The sequence below is a fragment of the Petromyzon marinus genome, chromosome 14 (genome assembly GCF_048934315.1).
Source record: "Petromyzon marinus isolate PM22_M1 ecotype Great Lakes invasive population chromosome 14, UKy_Petmar_22M1.pri1.0, whole genome shotgun sequence".
Taxonomy (NCBI): Eukaryota; Metazoa; Chordata; class Hyperoartia; order Petromyzontiformes; family Petromyzontidae; genus Petromyzon; species Petromyzon marinus.
Window position 1 is genome coordinate 13438043 of NC_133680.1, and position 18715 is coordinate 13456757.

The following is an 18715-nucleotide window of genomic DNA, read 5'->3' on the forward strand; positions in this document are numbered from 1 at the left end:
CCACGGCCCCCTCAGGAACTCTCCAGAAGCTTCTCGGCTACACTCCCCGTGTACCCTCGGTCACCTGTTCCCCCTACCCTTCACCCCTGCCCATCAGGCGCTTCACCCGGAGCCGGGGTGACTCGTCCTCACATCCCCCCTCTGCCAGCAGCCCTCACCACGTTCCCTCGTGACCAATTATGCGGCAATTACTCGCTGCGCTGGCGGAGTGGCTGCTATTCCCTATTCTGTCGGTAGGGCTCCTTTGCCTCTTTCTGCTCGCACCTGGTACCACGCCCCCAGTGACCCACTATGGTACTGCACGGTGTGCTCACCTCCGTCCCCATATTTCCTTGTTATACAGTGCTATGCGCCGTAGTGATCATATCACATCACTACACATATATTTAATGGTCCCATGAGGAATAATATTCCATTACATTCGTGGAATCACAATTCTGGCTATAAATGTTGAGAATCGCCCAGCTAGAATGGAATGCTTTAGAAAATAATGATTTTCAGGTGACTCCTGCATTGACATGTTTTTGGCCAATTCATTGTAATGAGTGTTTTGCATATTGGAGTTAAAAAGATTATTCCACATATATGGATCAGGATCCCATTCCATTTACTGCCATCTCCTGGTGATCCACCAACCCTACCCTCAGTGCACTTGATGAACGGAGTCCACCATCACACCCTGCAAATGCGCCATTAAACATGCTTCTCACCAAACCACCATTCTCACCATCAACACCCATCGAGGTGCATGATCTTCGCTGTGGTTTAACAGCTGCACACGCGTGTACGTGAGACCGAACTGTAGCACGTGAGCCTGGTGGTGGTGGGTTTACGATACATTAATACGTACGCGATCTAACCCAAAAAAACCTTTACCTTGAATAATATTGGTCGCGAAAGCCTACTAAGTGTTAATCGCATTATTATACAATATGTACGTAGTTCTGGAGATCTAAAGTCGTTTCAGAATGCACCGATTGGAAGGCACATCATCAATGCCTGCATGTGGCTAGTACATGACTCACAATCATAAGACTGTCTCTCTCCCCCTCTCTCTATGTGCCACGTCCTTTCTCAAAGACGTCAGCGATCCTGACCTCTTTACATTTAGCTCTGTGCACGATATTACTCAAGAACTTTGCATGAGAATGTCCTCCAAGTTGCATCCAATTGTTCAAATTGCCTTATACAACTTATGGTACCAACACATTTCCCAGTCAAAAATTATATTATATAATGATATATAATGATATTATATAATATAATTAGATTATGCTAAATATAATTGTAAAATATTATGTAATTATATTGTATTATATGATATAATTATTTAATAAAAGTATATAATTATACAAGCATATTATATTATATAATTATTTAATACGATTGTGTAATTATATAATAAAGACATAAGCTATACTTAAATAATTATTTTATGCGGTAGTTTTATATAATTATATAATTATAATGCATCTCTGAATAAAAGAAAGTCATTAGACTACGCGTCCAATTTCCAATCTGGGCTGAAACTGCCCCCCTCAGCCTTCAGGGGCCAGGTACTAATCTGCGGAAAGGCAACGGTGGTTTTATTACACAGCGGTCAGTCTCTTACAGCTTCTGGTGGCAAGGGCAGCCAAGACAGACCAGCATTGCCCAGTGGTCATATCAGCACTGAGACATAATTTTGTGTCTGCAAGGAGATACTCGTATATTCACTCAGCAATATTATGCACACACGCACACGCACACATATGACTGTATCCCGATGTCCTTTGTCCGCTCATTTTCTGCAAATTTTAGAGGTTTCGTTCACACGGAAACTCTTGACCGATAGTTGTGACAAGTGGATCTTAAACATCGTTTGCATGTTGTAGTGTTTAAAAACTCACGGTTTAAGCATGATAATTTCGGGCGGAGAGAGTCTCTGCACCGCGACGTCGCCACATGCTGAGCGTAAAGCAAGTAACTGTTAGTATCATTACCAACGACTACTGCTGCCACCAAAACAAATTAGTTTAAAAAAACGAAGGAACGAAAGAAATGGAGGACGTTACGCTCATTACATTCAGAGTGCTTGCCAAAAATGAACCGCAATAATACCTTGATGATCTCGTCAAGGAGCGTAAACCATCATGCGAACTCCGGTCATCCTCGCAGCAGCGGCTTTTTTATTTCCATCGAATAAAGATGGTCACTGCATCACTTGGCGCTTTCAGATGCGCTTCTGCGGCCATCTGGAACGCTCTTCCTTCCGATATTAGGAAAGCCATTTGGGCTATGCACTTTTAAATCTAGATTGAAGACTCATTTTTTAAGAACTGCTTTTTGTCTTTAGTTTGTTGTCATTCCCCTGCACCTGCAATTCGCAGGGGTTGGCTACGTACGTTGTGAAAGAATTTCAACATACGTACGTACATACAAATTTCCCGAATCACTTTAGATTATGTTTAAAATGATTGCAATCATGGTTCAAATTAGTGTAAATGCCAAAGCCTCCCACAGTGGCAAAACGTTATTTGCTTATCGAAGATCCTCGATCAAAGCCCTTCTGCTTGACTCCCTTGTTTCACTTAAAGAGTGGTATTCAATATCTTTGGCAGTTGGTTGCATGTGGCACCTCAAGACAAGTCAATATGGTTTCAGCTTAACAAAAAAATGCAACAAATGAACGGACTTTACTGTAAGAGCCAATTTTCTGGGAATCTGCACGACTCTATCCCAACGGGAGTCTCCTGGATTGATTGATTGATCTGCAGTTCAAGTGATTGACACCTATTTTAACAAGAAGCGACTTTGTGCACATTTTCACTGCTCGTACTGACTGAAGCAGTTCCCTGTAACAAGGGGTTGATGAAGGGAAGAATTATTATTCCCATTTTCTCAGAAGTCCTCTATTTTAGGGGCCTATGAGAAGAGAATTGGGTTTTTAGATGTTGCGTGTTAAGAGACTGGAGAGTGATACTACCGTGTATGTTTTTTGCGGTTTCACAGTATAGTAAAAAAAAACATACAAAAACAGCTTTTTTTATGTTTCGTTTTATGTCCTTCCCCCGCACCTCTGATAAGCACAGTTGGCTACGTATGGTGCGAAATAAATTAAACGTACATATGTACGTAGTTATCCAATTTGTTTTTGCATACCGAGTTCCTTAAGAAGAAGAGACTCCCAGCGCGTGGAGTGAAATGCGCTGACATACGTTTCAAACAACACGCAAACATGTCTAAAAAGTATCTGAATCTTGATTTATCCTGGAAGAATCTAATTAGCTATGAAGGTCTTTTTCACAAATGTCCAGTAGGGGCGGGTCAGCGGATTCCATCAACAAATAATACACAGCCTCTGTGTAAAATCCTATCAGAATTTCCTGAAGAAGTGCATTACGTTTCGATTTAAAGCTTTCGTGACTGCAAGGATTCATCTTCTTGGTTCTTTTGGTAAAGTCACGTAGAATGAAAATAAAACAATAAAACAAAATAAGACACTTGAAGAAGGCTACTTGTGTTGTGGCCGAAACGTCGTGAGAATTTTATTGTCTTATTTTGTTTTGTTGTTTTATTCTCATTCTACGTGACTTTACCGAAAGAACCAATAAGAAGTGCATTACGGTCCCCTTCTCATAGTTCACCATCACAATACATTTCAGCAAATGTGATGGACAGCAGCAGTGATGCAGAGATAAACAACTGTGGACCGGTTTCATCATCATTGGGACTCATCAGCACAGTGCGGTCAAGTGGGGACTCCATATATGTGGTCTCCAGAGGTAGCCTTTGCAGCAGTGAGTATCGGTGACCTGTACCGACCAGCGAGGTTGCAGTCTGTTCAGACAACCATAAAAAAACCCATAACCAACACAGAAATGGGGAGATATTCATGCACCGGCGGATTGACATCGGGCTATATTTTTACCTTCACTTTTTAATTTAAATAAAGCATTGCATAAATCACGTGGAATTTCAGTGCATATTACTCTTTTATGCAGACCTGATTACAGATGGCTGCCCTCATTGACAGCGGTTAGGTGTGTAATACACGGAGCGGATATGAAAAGGCCAGCGGTGGTGAATTCGCATCTTTAATTCAACAGCTGTCATGAGCTTGAAGAGCTTTGGCCTAGAGGTAGCGTAATTCACATTCACTCTGTTACCGTGGGCATCTCTGAGAATAATGCCGCCAAGGGCGTGAGGTTGTCCTGAACTCGGCGGTCCCAGTTCTCTCCAATGAAAGGCTGCGAGGTGAGCAACAATACCTCTCCCCCCTCCCACGCGTGATTAAATGGTACATGCCAACATGTCCTGTTCACTCAACCTCACACCAGAAGGAATATTGAGGTGACAGACTTAAAAGGGAAAAGGGAGAGTGATAGGGAGAGAGGGGCAGTTGTGGGGAAGGGGTGGGAGGTGGGAGGGGGGTAGGGAAAGATACTCACAGGGCGAGTGAGATGGAGAAAGGATGAGAGATGTCTGGCAGTAGCAAAAATCAATTGGCCCTGTGGGAGAAATTTAGCTGCTTCTTTCATTTACAGATGTAATTGCAAATTTTACTGTGGCACTATTTCATGCAGTTTGAATCCAGTAAAATAGAATGTACTTTCATCTCAGGTTGGTGGATGCAATTAAAAGGGCCGCCGAAATAAATCTAGATACCTTTCCCATAATTCCTGAAGCTCGTTATGCGGCGTGTCTAAGAATTGAAAATATGCGATATTCAATTATGGGAAGAAAGTGTGTGGCCTTGAAACTTGTAGTGGCCTATAAATATTGCCGCGCGCGCCGTGGAAGTTTTTTTTTGTTTAAGTCCCTGGAAAGTTTGTTAAAGCGGCTTTAGGCAGCAAGGGTTAGGGTCTCTCTATCATCGGAGGGGACACGTGGGGAAGGCCCGCTTTTTAATGGAGTGTATCGCACCCGCGTATCGATCGGAAGTAGACTTAGGAACAGTGCTTAAGGCGGGCCATAATTTATCCTCCGCGGCCGCCACGCTTGTGATTAAAACGTCACGCTGCCCACGCCCGCAATCGCAATCGGCAATGCTAATCGAAATGCTGTCTCATTTTGACCACTTACGCACTGTAATTGCTGAAGATTATTAAGGGGGTTTTGGGCAATTTTACACGCTGACAAGAACCCCACTGTCAAATGTGCGAAACCTGCGCATGGTTACTAAGCCTTTGTATAATTGACTGGACGTCTTCATTAAGAGGCAGAACTAATGGGGCATTCCGGAAGTCCACAAACGTGTTAATTGGATGCCACGTGCAGAGTCTGGTGGCTAAAAGCAAAGCAACGTCAGGACCAGATGTTGAGCCCCCCACCATGGGACTGTGGAATTTCCACCACTGGCATATGACTTCCAAAAGACGTGAGCAAGGACCACTGCTCACGTGATGAAGGAGATACTTTGACTTTATTGAGCACCTATTGATGGGCTGCAGGTTGCACCGGTGATGCATTTAACACCCAGTAATTTTCTCGCGCTTCAAGACACCGCGTTGGGAAATGCTGTCCTCCAGCTGTAAGTCATTCATATTGTTCTGGCTGACTAACAAGAAATATTTTTTTAAATAATTCACAGCCCTTTTTTCAATCCACCGCTGGATGGATGTATGTTGAACTTCTTTCGCACCGTACGGAGCCAACCGTGGTAATCGGAGGTGCAGATGAAGGCCTCCCAATGCCTTGCGGTGACGAGGCTTGTTTGACCATACTTCACCACGTCGGACAGTTGAAAAGGGTGACCCACGATTGGTTCAGATAGCACTCATCACCTATGTCAACTGTCTCCAGGAATTAAACTCGGGTCGCCAGGTTCGTAGTGCAGCGTGAAAGCGGTCTTCGAACCGCCATGCCACTCACATCCACTCGGCCTATTCATTACAAGTGCCAAAGGCAGAGGGAGACAAAATAATGCACCTCAATGCAGCACCTCATGCAAAATAAATTCGACTTTCGGTTGCGGGGCAAAGTTAATGACGGTGGGATGTTTTCTGTCTTGCCTGAGACAATGAAGTCAGTGATTTATTGGTTTACACATTATATATACGAGACGGTTCTCCACCTTTTAGTTATCGTAACAAAAGAAACAGACTCTCGTGCTGAGAGCGCCTGGAGAGAACGCTCTTGTTTTCTGTGTAGACATCATTGTAGATGCGCTGTAATGCATCAGTACTTATGCCCCTGGAGCTTCCGAGTGGGGGTGGGATGGAGTGTGGAGCTATCTCGGTCGATCCATCAGCATGGACGCTGCATATCCCACGCACCCTCTTACACATTTATCCATCCCCCTATATTGTATCCTATATCTATGGACCCCCCCCCACCCCCCCTTTTCGCTTTTTCGTGCACTTGCATCCTGTGGGTTTTTGTGATGAAGCCTCTCTTGTACGTTGTTCCTGCAGAGGGTTGCATCAGTATCCCGTTGGTGTCTTACGTTTAAAGTGTTTCGCGTATGTGTGTGTGTGCTTGGCACCTGGGTCTGTCCCGTGACCTGCCAGCAGCGAGCCTTCGACACTTCACGTGGCCTCAAAGTGCACCTGGCCTGGCACAGGCGCCGTGGTGACGTCACCGTCACTTAGTGGTGAATGGCGGGCACTGGTAGTATTGGTGCTTGTTTGTCTCTGCTCGTGGGTGAGCGGTGCCGTAGCGGCTACTGCACCGCGCTACGAACCTGGCGACACGAGTTGGATTTCCGCTCATGGCCAATAACAGAGGTGAATATTTGAACCGGTCCTGGTTCTCCCCTAGGTCGACTCGGCCTTAACGATGCGTACCCGGTGCGGTACGCAAACATCAGCACTGGGGAGTTGGCCTTCAACTGCTCGTGCCGTGCCAGCCTTCATTGGTGCTCACTGACAGCGCTTGCCCCGACAGTCTGTTAAAGGTCATACGGGGGATCTTTGTCTCTGCTCAAATGGGAATTGGGAGGTGTTGTTACCGCAGAAGCAATAGTGGAAATTCCACATTCCTATGGCAGTGTCATTGACTGCCCAGCACAAATGTTGACTTAATGCAAAGTTGTCGCTTGTTAGGGTACGTACTATGGAGTCAACAAGGGAATTTCACATTACTATGGCAGTGCCGTTCACTGCCTAGGACAAACCCTGTTGACTTTATGCAAAGTTGTCGCTTGTTAGGGTACGTAATTTTCAAGAAAAATCACGGTTCTTCTCGCTCTTCGGTCGGACCATCTGAGCTTGTAAGCGCACAATCGCCTTTCCCAGCGCCTGCTCGAGTACGAGTGAACTCGGGATACTTTAGATTACTGGCGGTCACCTGCTCGGTGCAGTGTCCGTGCAGCCATCCGCATAATGAGGCCATTATTCTACGTCGTTAGTTATGAGAGGCTTCGCGACCGGCCAGCAGTCACAGGGTTGAGAGTTCACATTGCATGGAGGCAAGGAAGGTGGCCGGCTCTGAAGGAAAGCACATTCGTGCATGGAGGATGCAGTGGCGCAGTGGTTAGCGCACACAGCCATGCGGACCCAAGCGACTGAGTTTGATTCCCGCCTATGGCTGATATTCACTTGGTGAGTGAAATCTGAGTCGGGTACGCCACGGTGGCAAGATGTTAACTACCTCGCCTGGTATGCAGTAGGACGTGGGTTCGATCCCGACCCTGACGCCTGTATATTTGGAGTTTGCGTGTCTCTCTCCCCATGGTGGCGTGGATTTTCTCCGGGTTCTCCGGTTTTTCCCTCCACATTTAGAAATATGCATTTAGAGTATTTGGCTGATGTAAATTTCCACGTGATAAGCCACTTCGTTGAGCTATCATTTGTGGCCAGGTCGCTTCTGAAAAAGAGCTAAATAGCTCAGTGGTAAAATTAAAAATAGTTTAGTCTAGAATAGGTTCTGGGTCCCCCCCTTCACCAACCCGCACTGATCATTGCTGTGAAGTATGGTCAAAACAACTTCAATGACTGACACAGTGTGGGTCAGCGTTCATCCAGCAGTGGATTTTAAAATTTTAAATATGATTTTAGTTTTAAATGCCATAACTCAGGATCGATTAATTACTGGATGAAGGAAAGCCTCAAGCTGCAAATTATATATATATTCTTTATTAGAATGTGAACTTTGCTGGATTGACTACGAATTGTAAATAATTGTACCGAGCTTTTGCCACATACAGCACTTGTGTGTGATGCCTTGCAGCTTTCGAAACCCTCATGCCATTGACCGATCCTGCGTGTAGGGAACTTGAGCTTGGTGGTTACATGGTGGAGCACCTGCCTGCCTGACAATCAAGAGGTTACAAAGCCCATTCAGGCCTCGACTCATCCCATCATCCCACTGAATACCACTTTACGGGAAGTCAGCAGTAGCTTTCTGATGGAAAGAATGGTAACTCGTCATAGCAATGGGGAATGTCCACCTACAGTATGGAGATGAGAACTACCCAATGTTTATTCTTAGTTTTTTCGGTAAAGTCACGTTGAAGGGAAACAACAAAATAATAAAATATATAAAACAATAAAAAATTCTCACGACGTTTCGACCATAACTCAAACGGTCGTCTTCAGGTGTGTTGGTTTGCATAAATTTATTTTTAAACGGCGCATTTATTTATTTATAAAAACGTTAGCGCCACGCGCAACGATTTGGCAGTTTATTTAGGACTAGTCCATCTATATTCTGAAAAGAGGAGGGGGGAGACGAAATTTTTATAATGTATGCTGTCTGAAAGCCACTGTAAGCGTGAACAATCAATTAAGACCTGAAATGGTTTATCAAATCTTTCCAATGATTGCTAAGATAGAATCCATCTTCTCGGTTGAAATTGTCTCTGTGCTTGTATATGTGGATAGCCTCATGAACGAATCTCTCATGGAAGCCAGATGGCTTACAAAGAACCTCTGTCTTGGAAAAGTCAATGGCATGTGAGCCTACTGAATTAGAACAATGATCTGCCACGGCCGAGGTGTTGGTCCTACCGTGTTTAAGGTCTGCTTTGTGTTCACGAATGCGGTCCGAGACATGGCGTTTGGTTTCTCCAATGTAACTACTACCACAGAGGCAACTTAGTTTGTAGACACCAGGGTATTGTATGTCCGGAATCACATCTTTTACAGACGGAACCAGATCACGGATTTTATGTAATGTGTTGAAACGGACCTGGATCTTGTGTTTATTCAAGATTTTGGAGATCTTTTTTGTGATCCCCGCAATGTAGGGTAAAGTGATGGTTTTGAAAGGCTCCTCAAGAGGGTTCTTCTTCATGGTTTGAGTGATAGCTTTGCGGATTGTATAGTCGGAGTAACCATTAGCCCTAAGAGCTGGGTGTACGTGCTTGAGTTCACTGCTTATGTGTTCCTGGTCGGATATGCATTGGGCTCTATGACACAGAGTCTTGATGAGAGAATTCTTCTGTGATGGATGGTGGTGGGAATCCAGTTTCAGATAAGCATCCGTATGGGTAGCTTTCCTGTAGACAGAGTGGCTCATTGAACTATCAGGTCTCTTTTTAATTAGGACATCCAAAAAAGGTATCTTGCCATCTATTTCGACTTCCATGGTAAATCTGATGGCTGGGTGTATGGAATTGATGTGGTCGAAGAATTGGTCTAGAGCAGGCCGGCCATGTGGCCAGATGACAAAAGTGTCATCCACGTACCTCTTCCATAAGGTTGGGCGCAGAGTGGCAGTCTGGATGGCGTCAGTCTCAAATTTCTCCATGAAAATGTTAGCTATAACTGGAGAAAGGGGGGAGCCCATTGGGGTGCCCTCAGTTTGTTTGTAGAAAGTTCCATTCCAAGTGAAGTATGTATTGGTTAAACAGTGTCTCACCAGGGGGGGTACCTCAGTGTTTAGTCCTTGATGAACCAAGTCTTCAATGATTGCAATGGTGTCAGGTACAGGAACCTTGGTGAATAAGGAAACTACATCAAAACTGACAAGCAGGTCGTCTGGGGACAGGTAAATACCCTTGATTGTCGATACCAGGTGAGTAGAATTTTGTACCGCAGAGGTGGTCTTTCCAGTGAAAGGACGCAGGATTTCAGACAAAAAACGAGCTAGTTTGTAGGTGGGGGAGCCGATAGTAGAGACTATGGGACGAAAGGGTGTATCTACTTTATGTATTTTTGGTAAGCCGTATAATCTTGGTGGCCTGGCAGCAGAAGGTTTCAACGAAAACTGTTTAGATTGATCAATTAATGCGGTTGAATCAGAAATTATTTTGTTGGTTTGTGTGACGAGGCTGTTGGTGGGATCTCTTTTTATTTTTGTATAACTACCATCGTCGAGTAATTCTTTAATTTTGTTGTTGTATTCGATTTTATCCATGATGACAGTAGCATTGCCTTTGTCAGCTGAGAGGACTACAATATCATTCCTCTCAAATTTCTCCAGTCTCAAATTTCTCCATGAAAATGTTAGCTATAACTGGAGAAAGGGGGGAGCCCATTGGTGTCTACAAACTAAGTTGCCTCTGTGGTAGTAGTTACATTGGAGAAACTAAACGCCATGTCTCGGACCGCATTCGTGAACACAAAGCAGACCTTAAACACGGTAGGACCAACACCTCGGCCGTGGCAGATCATTGTTCTAATTCAGTAGGCTCACATGCTATTGACTTTTCCAAGACAGAGGTTCTTTGTAAGCCATCTGGCTTCCATGAGAGATTCGTTCATGAGGCTATCCACATATACAAGCACAGAGACAATTTCAACCGAGAAGATGGATTCTATCTTAGCAATCATTGGAAAGATTTGATAAACCATTTCAGGTCTTAATTGATTGTTCACGCTTACAGTGGCTTTCAGACAGCATACATTATAAAAATTTCGTCTCCCCCCTCCTCTTTTCAGAATATAGATGGACTAGTCCTAAATAAACTGTCAAATCGTTGCGCGTGGCGCTAACGTTTTTTTTTAATAAATAAATAAATGCGCCGTTTAAAAATAAATTTATGCAAACTAACACACCTGAAGACGACCGTTTGAGTTATGGTCGAAACGTCGTGATAATTTTTTTATTGTTTTATATATATTTTATTATTTTGTTGTTTCCCTTCAACGTGACTTTACCGAAAAAACTAAGAATATGAATTACTGCAGTCACGAAAGCTTTAAATCAAAATTTACCCAATGCTTGTTTGAATTAGAGGACTTGACCTAAACATAGCGGTCACGGTTGTAGATGTGGAAAACTGCGAGTACATCACTTTGATACGAGGTGCCATTTCACATTGGGTTGGCGATTTTACGATGGCGTGTTGCTAAAGGGGACAGTGTTCTCCGTGCATTTATCTCAGTACTGAGTCTTTTTTAAGGGTGTCACTATGACAGCCGTAACTATAAGCAAAGCAGCAAAAGAAATGCCGACGTCCTTGTGTATATTAATGTCATAGGGGCACTTCATCAAACAAATCAAATACATTTTTAAAAAGACAGACCACGTAGAAAATGTCACACGGTTTATTATTGCCGGTCGTCCGAGCGGCATGGATCCTCATGAAACAGAAAACGAATTGGACCGGTGCATGCGATGTTTGTGGTGGGAAGGAGCCCCCCCACACACGTTGCGATGCCTACTGGTTATGTGGTAGCAGAAGGCGATCGCGTCAGCCATGAGCCCACAGCCGCACTTGCGTATTCAAAACGTCGCCGTACGAGCCTTCCGTTGCCTTTGGCACGGGATTGACAGTCGGGCTTTGGCAATGTTTGAGCAACGGTGGACGTTCCATCTGCGAGATGCACGTTTCGGTAGCGTGCGTGTGTGCTGAGGCCCATCTTTTTACACAGATCATTTACGAGCATCCGTGAGTGGAGATGTGTTGCTACAGAAAAACAACGTTATTTTAAAGTGATGTGAATCTGCAGTGACAGCAGCCCAGAGCTGTATCAAGTGCTAAGTGGTATTAGAAATGTCTGTGTGCAGCCAGAACCTTTTGGAGGAGGAAAGAATTAATGCAAAATTGAATTCAGGTCGAATTTATAACAAGCTTGCCAGCTCATGATTGGCTACTCAAGATCACGTGATGGGACTTCTTAAAATAAGACCTTATACCAATATAGTGGTTACTTTTTCTCCTTCAATTCAACCACATTTTCTTTATTTAATTTCTCTGGTTTTAATATTCGTAAAAAAACATTTTATTGAATCGTTTTAATAATGATGATAATCTGTTAGTTCACCCTTTCCCATTCCGAGACGACTGCAAGTTGCAGGGCGTTCACCGTTAAATACGGGAACACGCAAGAGGTAAAGCGTTAATTTTATTTCGAGAGGAGTAGCGCCGTTGTTTTTAAAGACATTGTACTCACCGCGGATAACTGTAGCTACACGACCGCACTCTATGATAGCCGGCGCTAAACCATGCCACACGCCCCTCCCGCATGGCCTTGTGGGAGCCTCGGTACCGATAAAGTAATTTTATTCCAGTTTTTCTGAAGATCTGCACATACGTCATCGGAACGAGAAAGGGTTAAGAATTGCTTGCTATGAGTCAGCTGAACCCCGTATATTTGGTGCTGGATCTGTTGAGTCTTCAGCATCCAATGAGTTTTAGTAAGCCTGTAAATAACATGTTATCTGTACTGCTGCAAATGAAAGCCATCCAATGCATAATATAAAAAAGAGGATTTGTATTTACTGGAAATACAATTATTCCAAGTTCAATAGAATGAGTACCACTTTGTGAATTGTCAACAGTTGTCCTTTACTGGAGACGCTGGTGCCTTCCATGGGAATGTGGAATTTACATTTAGCTCAGGGGCATCAAGGTATGTGAGCACCCGCCCCCTTGATCACTCGAATCGTTTGTCAAGGATGCACATTTTTACTGGAGCATCTATTTATCACGTAAATGTAGAGTTTCACAGTCATAAGTCTTTGTCAAAACTATTTACTCCACAGGGTGATCCATGTATAGGCACCCCACTAAAATAACAGATAGACATCATAGCCTCGACACATCTCCCTCCAATCTCAATATTCTAATTACATATTTTCACGTCTCCCTCCAATCTCAATATGCTAATTACATATTATAACACTCTCCTTGTATACACGTCCAACACATGGTCAGTTAGCCATACGTTGGCCACAGTGTTGAGAAGCTACAGGGTCATTATAAATCAGTGGGGCTGTCTACAAATGTTGTTGTCGTATCTGGGGCGGAGTGCACAGTACCCTGCCACACTAGCCTGGAGAGAATTGAACGTAAAGCATTTCAGGTTGATTGATGATCCAGCACTCAGTCATTCACTCCGGTCACCGCTCACCGGCAGTCAGTGGCCTGCTTATCGCTCTTCTATCGCTACGACTACTACTCCTACTACCATGGGCACGGTTGCCATGAACTTAACTCATTGATTCCTCCACGAGTGTTGAGGACTCGATCTAGTGGCGAGATGTTAACGACCTCGCCTGATATACAGGAGGTCGTGGGTTCGATCCCGACCCTTACGCCTGCTGCTGCTGCTGTATATTTGGAGTTTGCGTGTCTTTCTCCCCATGGTCGCATGGATTTTTCTTTGGGCCCTCCGGTTTTCCCTCAAATATTTATAAACACGCGTTTAGAGTATTTGGATGCTATAAATTTCCCATGTAAAAAGCCACTTCATTGGGCTATCATTTGTGGCCAGGTCGCTTCTGAAAAGAACTACATAGCTCAGTGGGCCTTTCCTTGGTAATCACAGTGCGGTGATGCGGCCCAGCGGCTGTGCGTTCGCCGCTTGTAGTTGCAGGGGTTCGCGGTACGAATCCAGTGGCCGCCCTGGTTATTACTACCGGTGCAATTATCGTGGCCACCGTCCGCCTCACATTGGACGTTGAAGATCCCCTTGTTGTTAGTCGCAAGAGGAGGTCACTGTTCCTGGAGTCCACATTTGCTAAATTCGAAAAATTACACCACAAATGACTAAATTGGGATTTCACGCGGCAATCATTGCCCCCCCCCCCGCCCGCCCCTTCCGGCAGCCTAATCCCCAATTGCAGGCAAGGTGCTGAGTCACTTTATGTCCACAGGGACAACTGCCACTGGGGGTGCCCTTTCAAATGTGTTGAGGTGAGATGTGATGCAAGACGCTTTTCACGTGTACAGCGCTCCGAGAACAGGCCATAACTCTCTGTGTCCGCACACTCTGCCAGAGAAAAATGGCCTGTGGGGAGCGGTAGGGTAGTGGTTAGCGAGCCGTGCTATGAACCCGGCGACCCGAGTTCGATTCCCGCTCACGGCCAAGACTAGTGACGTATATCTAAACCGGGCCTGGGCCTCCCCTAGGTCGACCTAGCCTAAAATGAGTGCCTTATGTGTTGTGTAAACATTGCCGCTATACGGGGAGGGGATCATTGTTTATGGTACAGGGCCGCCTGTTAACGTTGCGCTGTGTCCCTGTGCGACCAGGAGCGACCAGCTGTGCGTGGGCGACTACCTGCACTCGGTGAACGGGATCCACGTGTCCCGGCTGCGGCACGAGGAGATCGTGAGTCTCCTGCGCAGCATCGGGGAGCGCGCCCTGCTCGAGGTGGAGTACCCCCTGCCCCCGCCCGGTGAGTGCCCTTCTCGCAGATGTTAGCCGAACTGAACACTGGAATCGGTAACCGGTGATACACCTCCGATTTGCAGAGTTGGCTACGTACGGTGTGATAGAAGTTCAACCTAAATAAATACGATGCTTCGAAAAGAAAATGGTGATACCAGATTTGGGTTCCCTGTTTTAATCAGTTTACATCCATGAATGTATGTATGTTGAACTTATTTCGCGCCGCACATAGCCTACCGTGCTAACCTATCATCAGCTGGGTTGCCACTGTCCCTCATTAAAGACCACGGTAACTTGTAGTTCACTCAAAGTCCAAGTGTGCCTTCTGGGGTACAAAGCAGTGGAACACAGGCACAGAGACACACATATTTAGAGACAGACACTGGGACACAGGGATGGAGACAAAGAGAGATACACATGCACACACAGAGTTGGTTTCCATTGGTTAACTGGAACAGACCCGTAAAAGCCGATTACTCGCTGGGTGAGCTGCAACCACTTCTTTTGATTGTGAGGTTTACCAAAACCGAACGAGGTGAAGCAATCGGTTCGACATCCTGACTCTGCCGCTCCTCGGTGTAACCGGCTCGCTTTCGACGGTTTGCCGTCATATTGTTCTTGATAATGATTTGTTTCAAATTGAGAGAAAAGAGAACACAGATGTGGGGACAGAGAACAGCGTGAGGACTGCTCGCTCTCAACATTTGCCGAACCCTCGTAGCGGTCGCCATGAAGCTGTCGCGCACGCGAGGCCTTCGTTGTGTGCTTGAGCCGTGTGCTGTGCAGTCACATTGTCAGGGCTCATCATTGTTTCTTTCCCCTGTCCTTAATTTTTGAAAATATTTGGATTATTGCCGGATTGACGTGATTTCGGCTGTAATTCATACGAGGCAATAGCACGCACACACCTGTTATGTCAGACCACAGCGTGGGGTTTTTTCCTTCCCTGTACGTCAAGGTCAGAGCGTCTCTCTTTCTTTAATGAACAGTGGGGGGTGGTGGCACTCACCTTTGCTGGGGCACCCTGAGGGAGCGGTGGGAATGCCACGCTCCTCTGGTGGGTGCGAGTGTCGCTGTGTGTAAAGGGGTGGGTTGGGGAGCCTTGTTATAGTCTGCGATGTCCAGCCAGTTGACCCTGCTGGTAGAGCAAATCAGACTCACGGTTTCAAAGATCGCGGTGGCCAATTTTCTGACGGGGTTGATAAAACGGGAACCACTTTGTGGAAGTCGACAGTGGTTGTCCTATGGAGAGACTGACCCAGCTGGAAGAAAGTGGAATTTACACACCTGCCTTGGGAGTGCCACCTGAGAGGGAAAGCCATCCTTAATTCTGATGTAAACATAGAGAAACAGATCATTTCTGAATAGCCTTCAATTATCATAATGTCCTTCCAGTATAATATTGTACATGAGCATATATTTTTGACAATACAGCCTTAGAACAGTTTTCACTTCATAAAGCCTCATCAGCAGGGTTTGGCCTATTTGACTGTTAGTACATTAACATCTCGCCGCAGTAGCGAGATGTTAACTACCTCGCCTGGTATACAGGAAGTCGTGGGTTCAATCCCGACCCTGACGCCTCTATACTTGGAGTTTGCATGTTCTCCCCATTGTCGAGTGGATTTTTCTCCATGTCCTCTAGTTTTTACCTTCACATTTAGAATCAACATCACGCATTCAGAGTATTTGGCTGCTACAAATTTCCACATGATAAGCCACTTCGTTGGGCTATCATTTGTGGCCAGGTTGCTTCTGAAAAAGAGCTGTATAGCTCAGTGGGCCTTACCTGGTAAAATAAGAATAGTAATGTTATGTGTGGGCGCATGCAGACACCCATGAAACATAGCAATAGTATATTATGGGATCTTTTTGATTCCTTGATTCCTTGCAGAAGGTTTATATTTGGCGTTTGAACATCTTAGCACCTGTTTTATTGCCAGAAAGGGTAAAACCTATTCTCATTAATATCAATAGTAGCTGACAGTCCATTATTAATTCACTGCTGTTTGTTTGACCATACTTCACCACACTGGTCAATGCGGATTTGTGTGAAAGAGAGGAGGGGCCGAGCACTGGTCAGTACCACCTGCCACCGGTAACCTTGGACCGGAATGAAACTCAGGTCACCGGGTGTACTCTATATGCAGTACGCTAACCAGTGCACCACCACTCACCCCCATCCACAAATAATGTGGGAGCCAATAATGGCATTGCAGCAGCGCACGGCAAATCTCCCCGGGCTTGTTTCCATGCCCCCCTTAGCCACTGCGAATTAAATTGTCATGGTTGTGAGACAGTTTGCCTGAATCTTTCCTCTGGGAGTCGACACTGCTGTAATATTGCGGGGCTCTTAGGGTATATTAGGAGATCCGAGGTTGAGTGCAGGCTCTCGAGACTTGTGAAAGTTCCGTGCGGATTCCGCATCATGGATTGCAAATTACTCCAAGGCACAAGTTTTTTATTATTATGTTTACTGAACACGGCCGGACGCAAAGGCCCGTAATGCAACATGCCCAGCGACTATTAGCATTCATGACAGTGTTGCAGATAAAGACTACCGCATTCTTCCGGTTTATGAGATGCTTCAGAAAGTAAGTTCCTGGAGAGCGCTGTTTTTTTTATAATGGTGACAGACATCTTTTAGAAGATTATTATGAACAACTCGATGAAAACACATCTTCTTGAGGATAATGTATTTTGACGGAGGGTCATCTACTGGTTATACGATTCTGATCTACTAGAGCAGTCTTCTTCATCGCAAGGACCGCGGGCCACTGGCGGCCCCTGGTGACCTTTCGTGCGGCCCCTGACGTGCGGCCTCCCACAATCACAAATGCTGAAAAGACCCCCCATCATCATCGTGCTGTTGTCAAACTCCAATGGTTTCAAATGTGTGGCGGCCCTCATACTGATTATGTGTTATCAGCGAAAGTGGCCCCCTTCTGAAAAGTAGTGAAGAATACTGTACTATATTTAATTAGGTATTTTAGACAACAATGGATTCTCCAGATCCCTAAAGTTTTCTGTAAAATACAGCCGAATAAAAGTGTATATATCAGTCCGGAGCATACAGTAACACGTTCCCTGGAATGAGCATTATTATTGTAACTGATGAACTCGTGATGTAGGGAGGGATGTTCCAAAGTTCAGCAGGGCAAAGAAAGGAGGAACAGTGGCAGGAGTATCCCAGTCTTGGCAGAACGCTTACTTTGCACTGCAGTAATGACTCATCAGAGGCGAGGAAGGCTTTGTTGCACAAGAACAACCCAATCTTCTAATACACTTCTTTTACAAAAACATACGAATTTAACCATTGTATGACACATCGGATGAGATCGTTGTGTCAGAAAGATGAATGGATTTAATATGGGTGCAATTGTTAATAAGATTGGAAGAACGAAAGCTTTGATGGCGTTACACGATAATAGCATCGATTGGGCCTTATTTGAAATGAAAGTGACCAGATTTTTGGCAACCCCGGCTCAAAGGATTGTGCTCAAGTCGTCGTGATTAAAGGGGAGGTTTCAGGAGCATCTTGGAATAGCTGAGACTCTGTCGTTGTCTGCTCTGGATTCGAATTTAGGCGATGAATGAAAGAATAATAACCCAACCGGTAATGGATATCCATTGTCATTTATATGAATACATTAACCCCCTCCCACCCCTCTGGTCATCACAGCGGATTGGCTCACAAGTGATGGCATCATATTTATCCCCTCTATTTAACCGAAACAGGAGGATTCCTCTACAACTCTGGCTGTCGCCTGATGATGCTGGTTGTAATTACCGGCTAAACGTCACAGTACTCAAATTGTAAACGTTGTGGGTTTACTCTCCAACACACTTGTGTGCTGAACTAGTACCTAATTGGCAGGTTATGTTTACGTGACAAACCTTACTGATTGGCTGTTTCGGGTGGTGGCGGGTTTAACGACACATTCATATTTACTCAATCTAACCCAAAAAAAGTATTTTATGGAATGAAAGAACTCCTCCTTGGGGCGTCCACCATCCAGTGGCTATCTGAGCCCAGTTCCAAGCTTGGATGAAAAGTAGGACGGTCGGGAAAAAGGGTGGTGCCAAGACTTTGGCCGTGAAGAAAAAAAGGATGACAAGAATCCAACGACGACCACAGAAGACGAACAGCGAATGGCTTGGCGACCACACAAGCGATTGGTGCCACAAGAATGCTGCCACTACTAATAATAGAGGTTTTTGGGTTCGTG

General features: G+C 45.1%; 1 protein-coding gene across 3 annotated transcripts in view; it reads left to right on the forward strand.

The window, feature by feature from the left end:
* The window catches only part of LOC116942303 (glutamate receptor-interacting protein 1-like), a 374480-nt gene that overhangs the window by 174039 nt on the left and 181726 nt on the right, over positions 1-18715 (forward strand). For all 3 annotated transcript variants that reach the window (XM_032954032.2, XM_032954031.2, XM_032954033.2), the window contains one exon: positions 14348-14493. In XM_032954032.2, coding sequence (XP_032809923.2) covers positions 14348-14493 — 146 coding nt within the window. The remainder of the gene's footprint in view (positions 1-14347; positions 14494-18715) is intronic.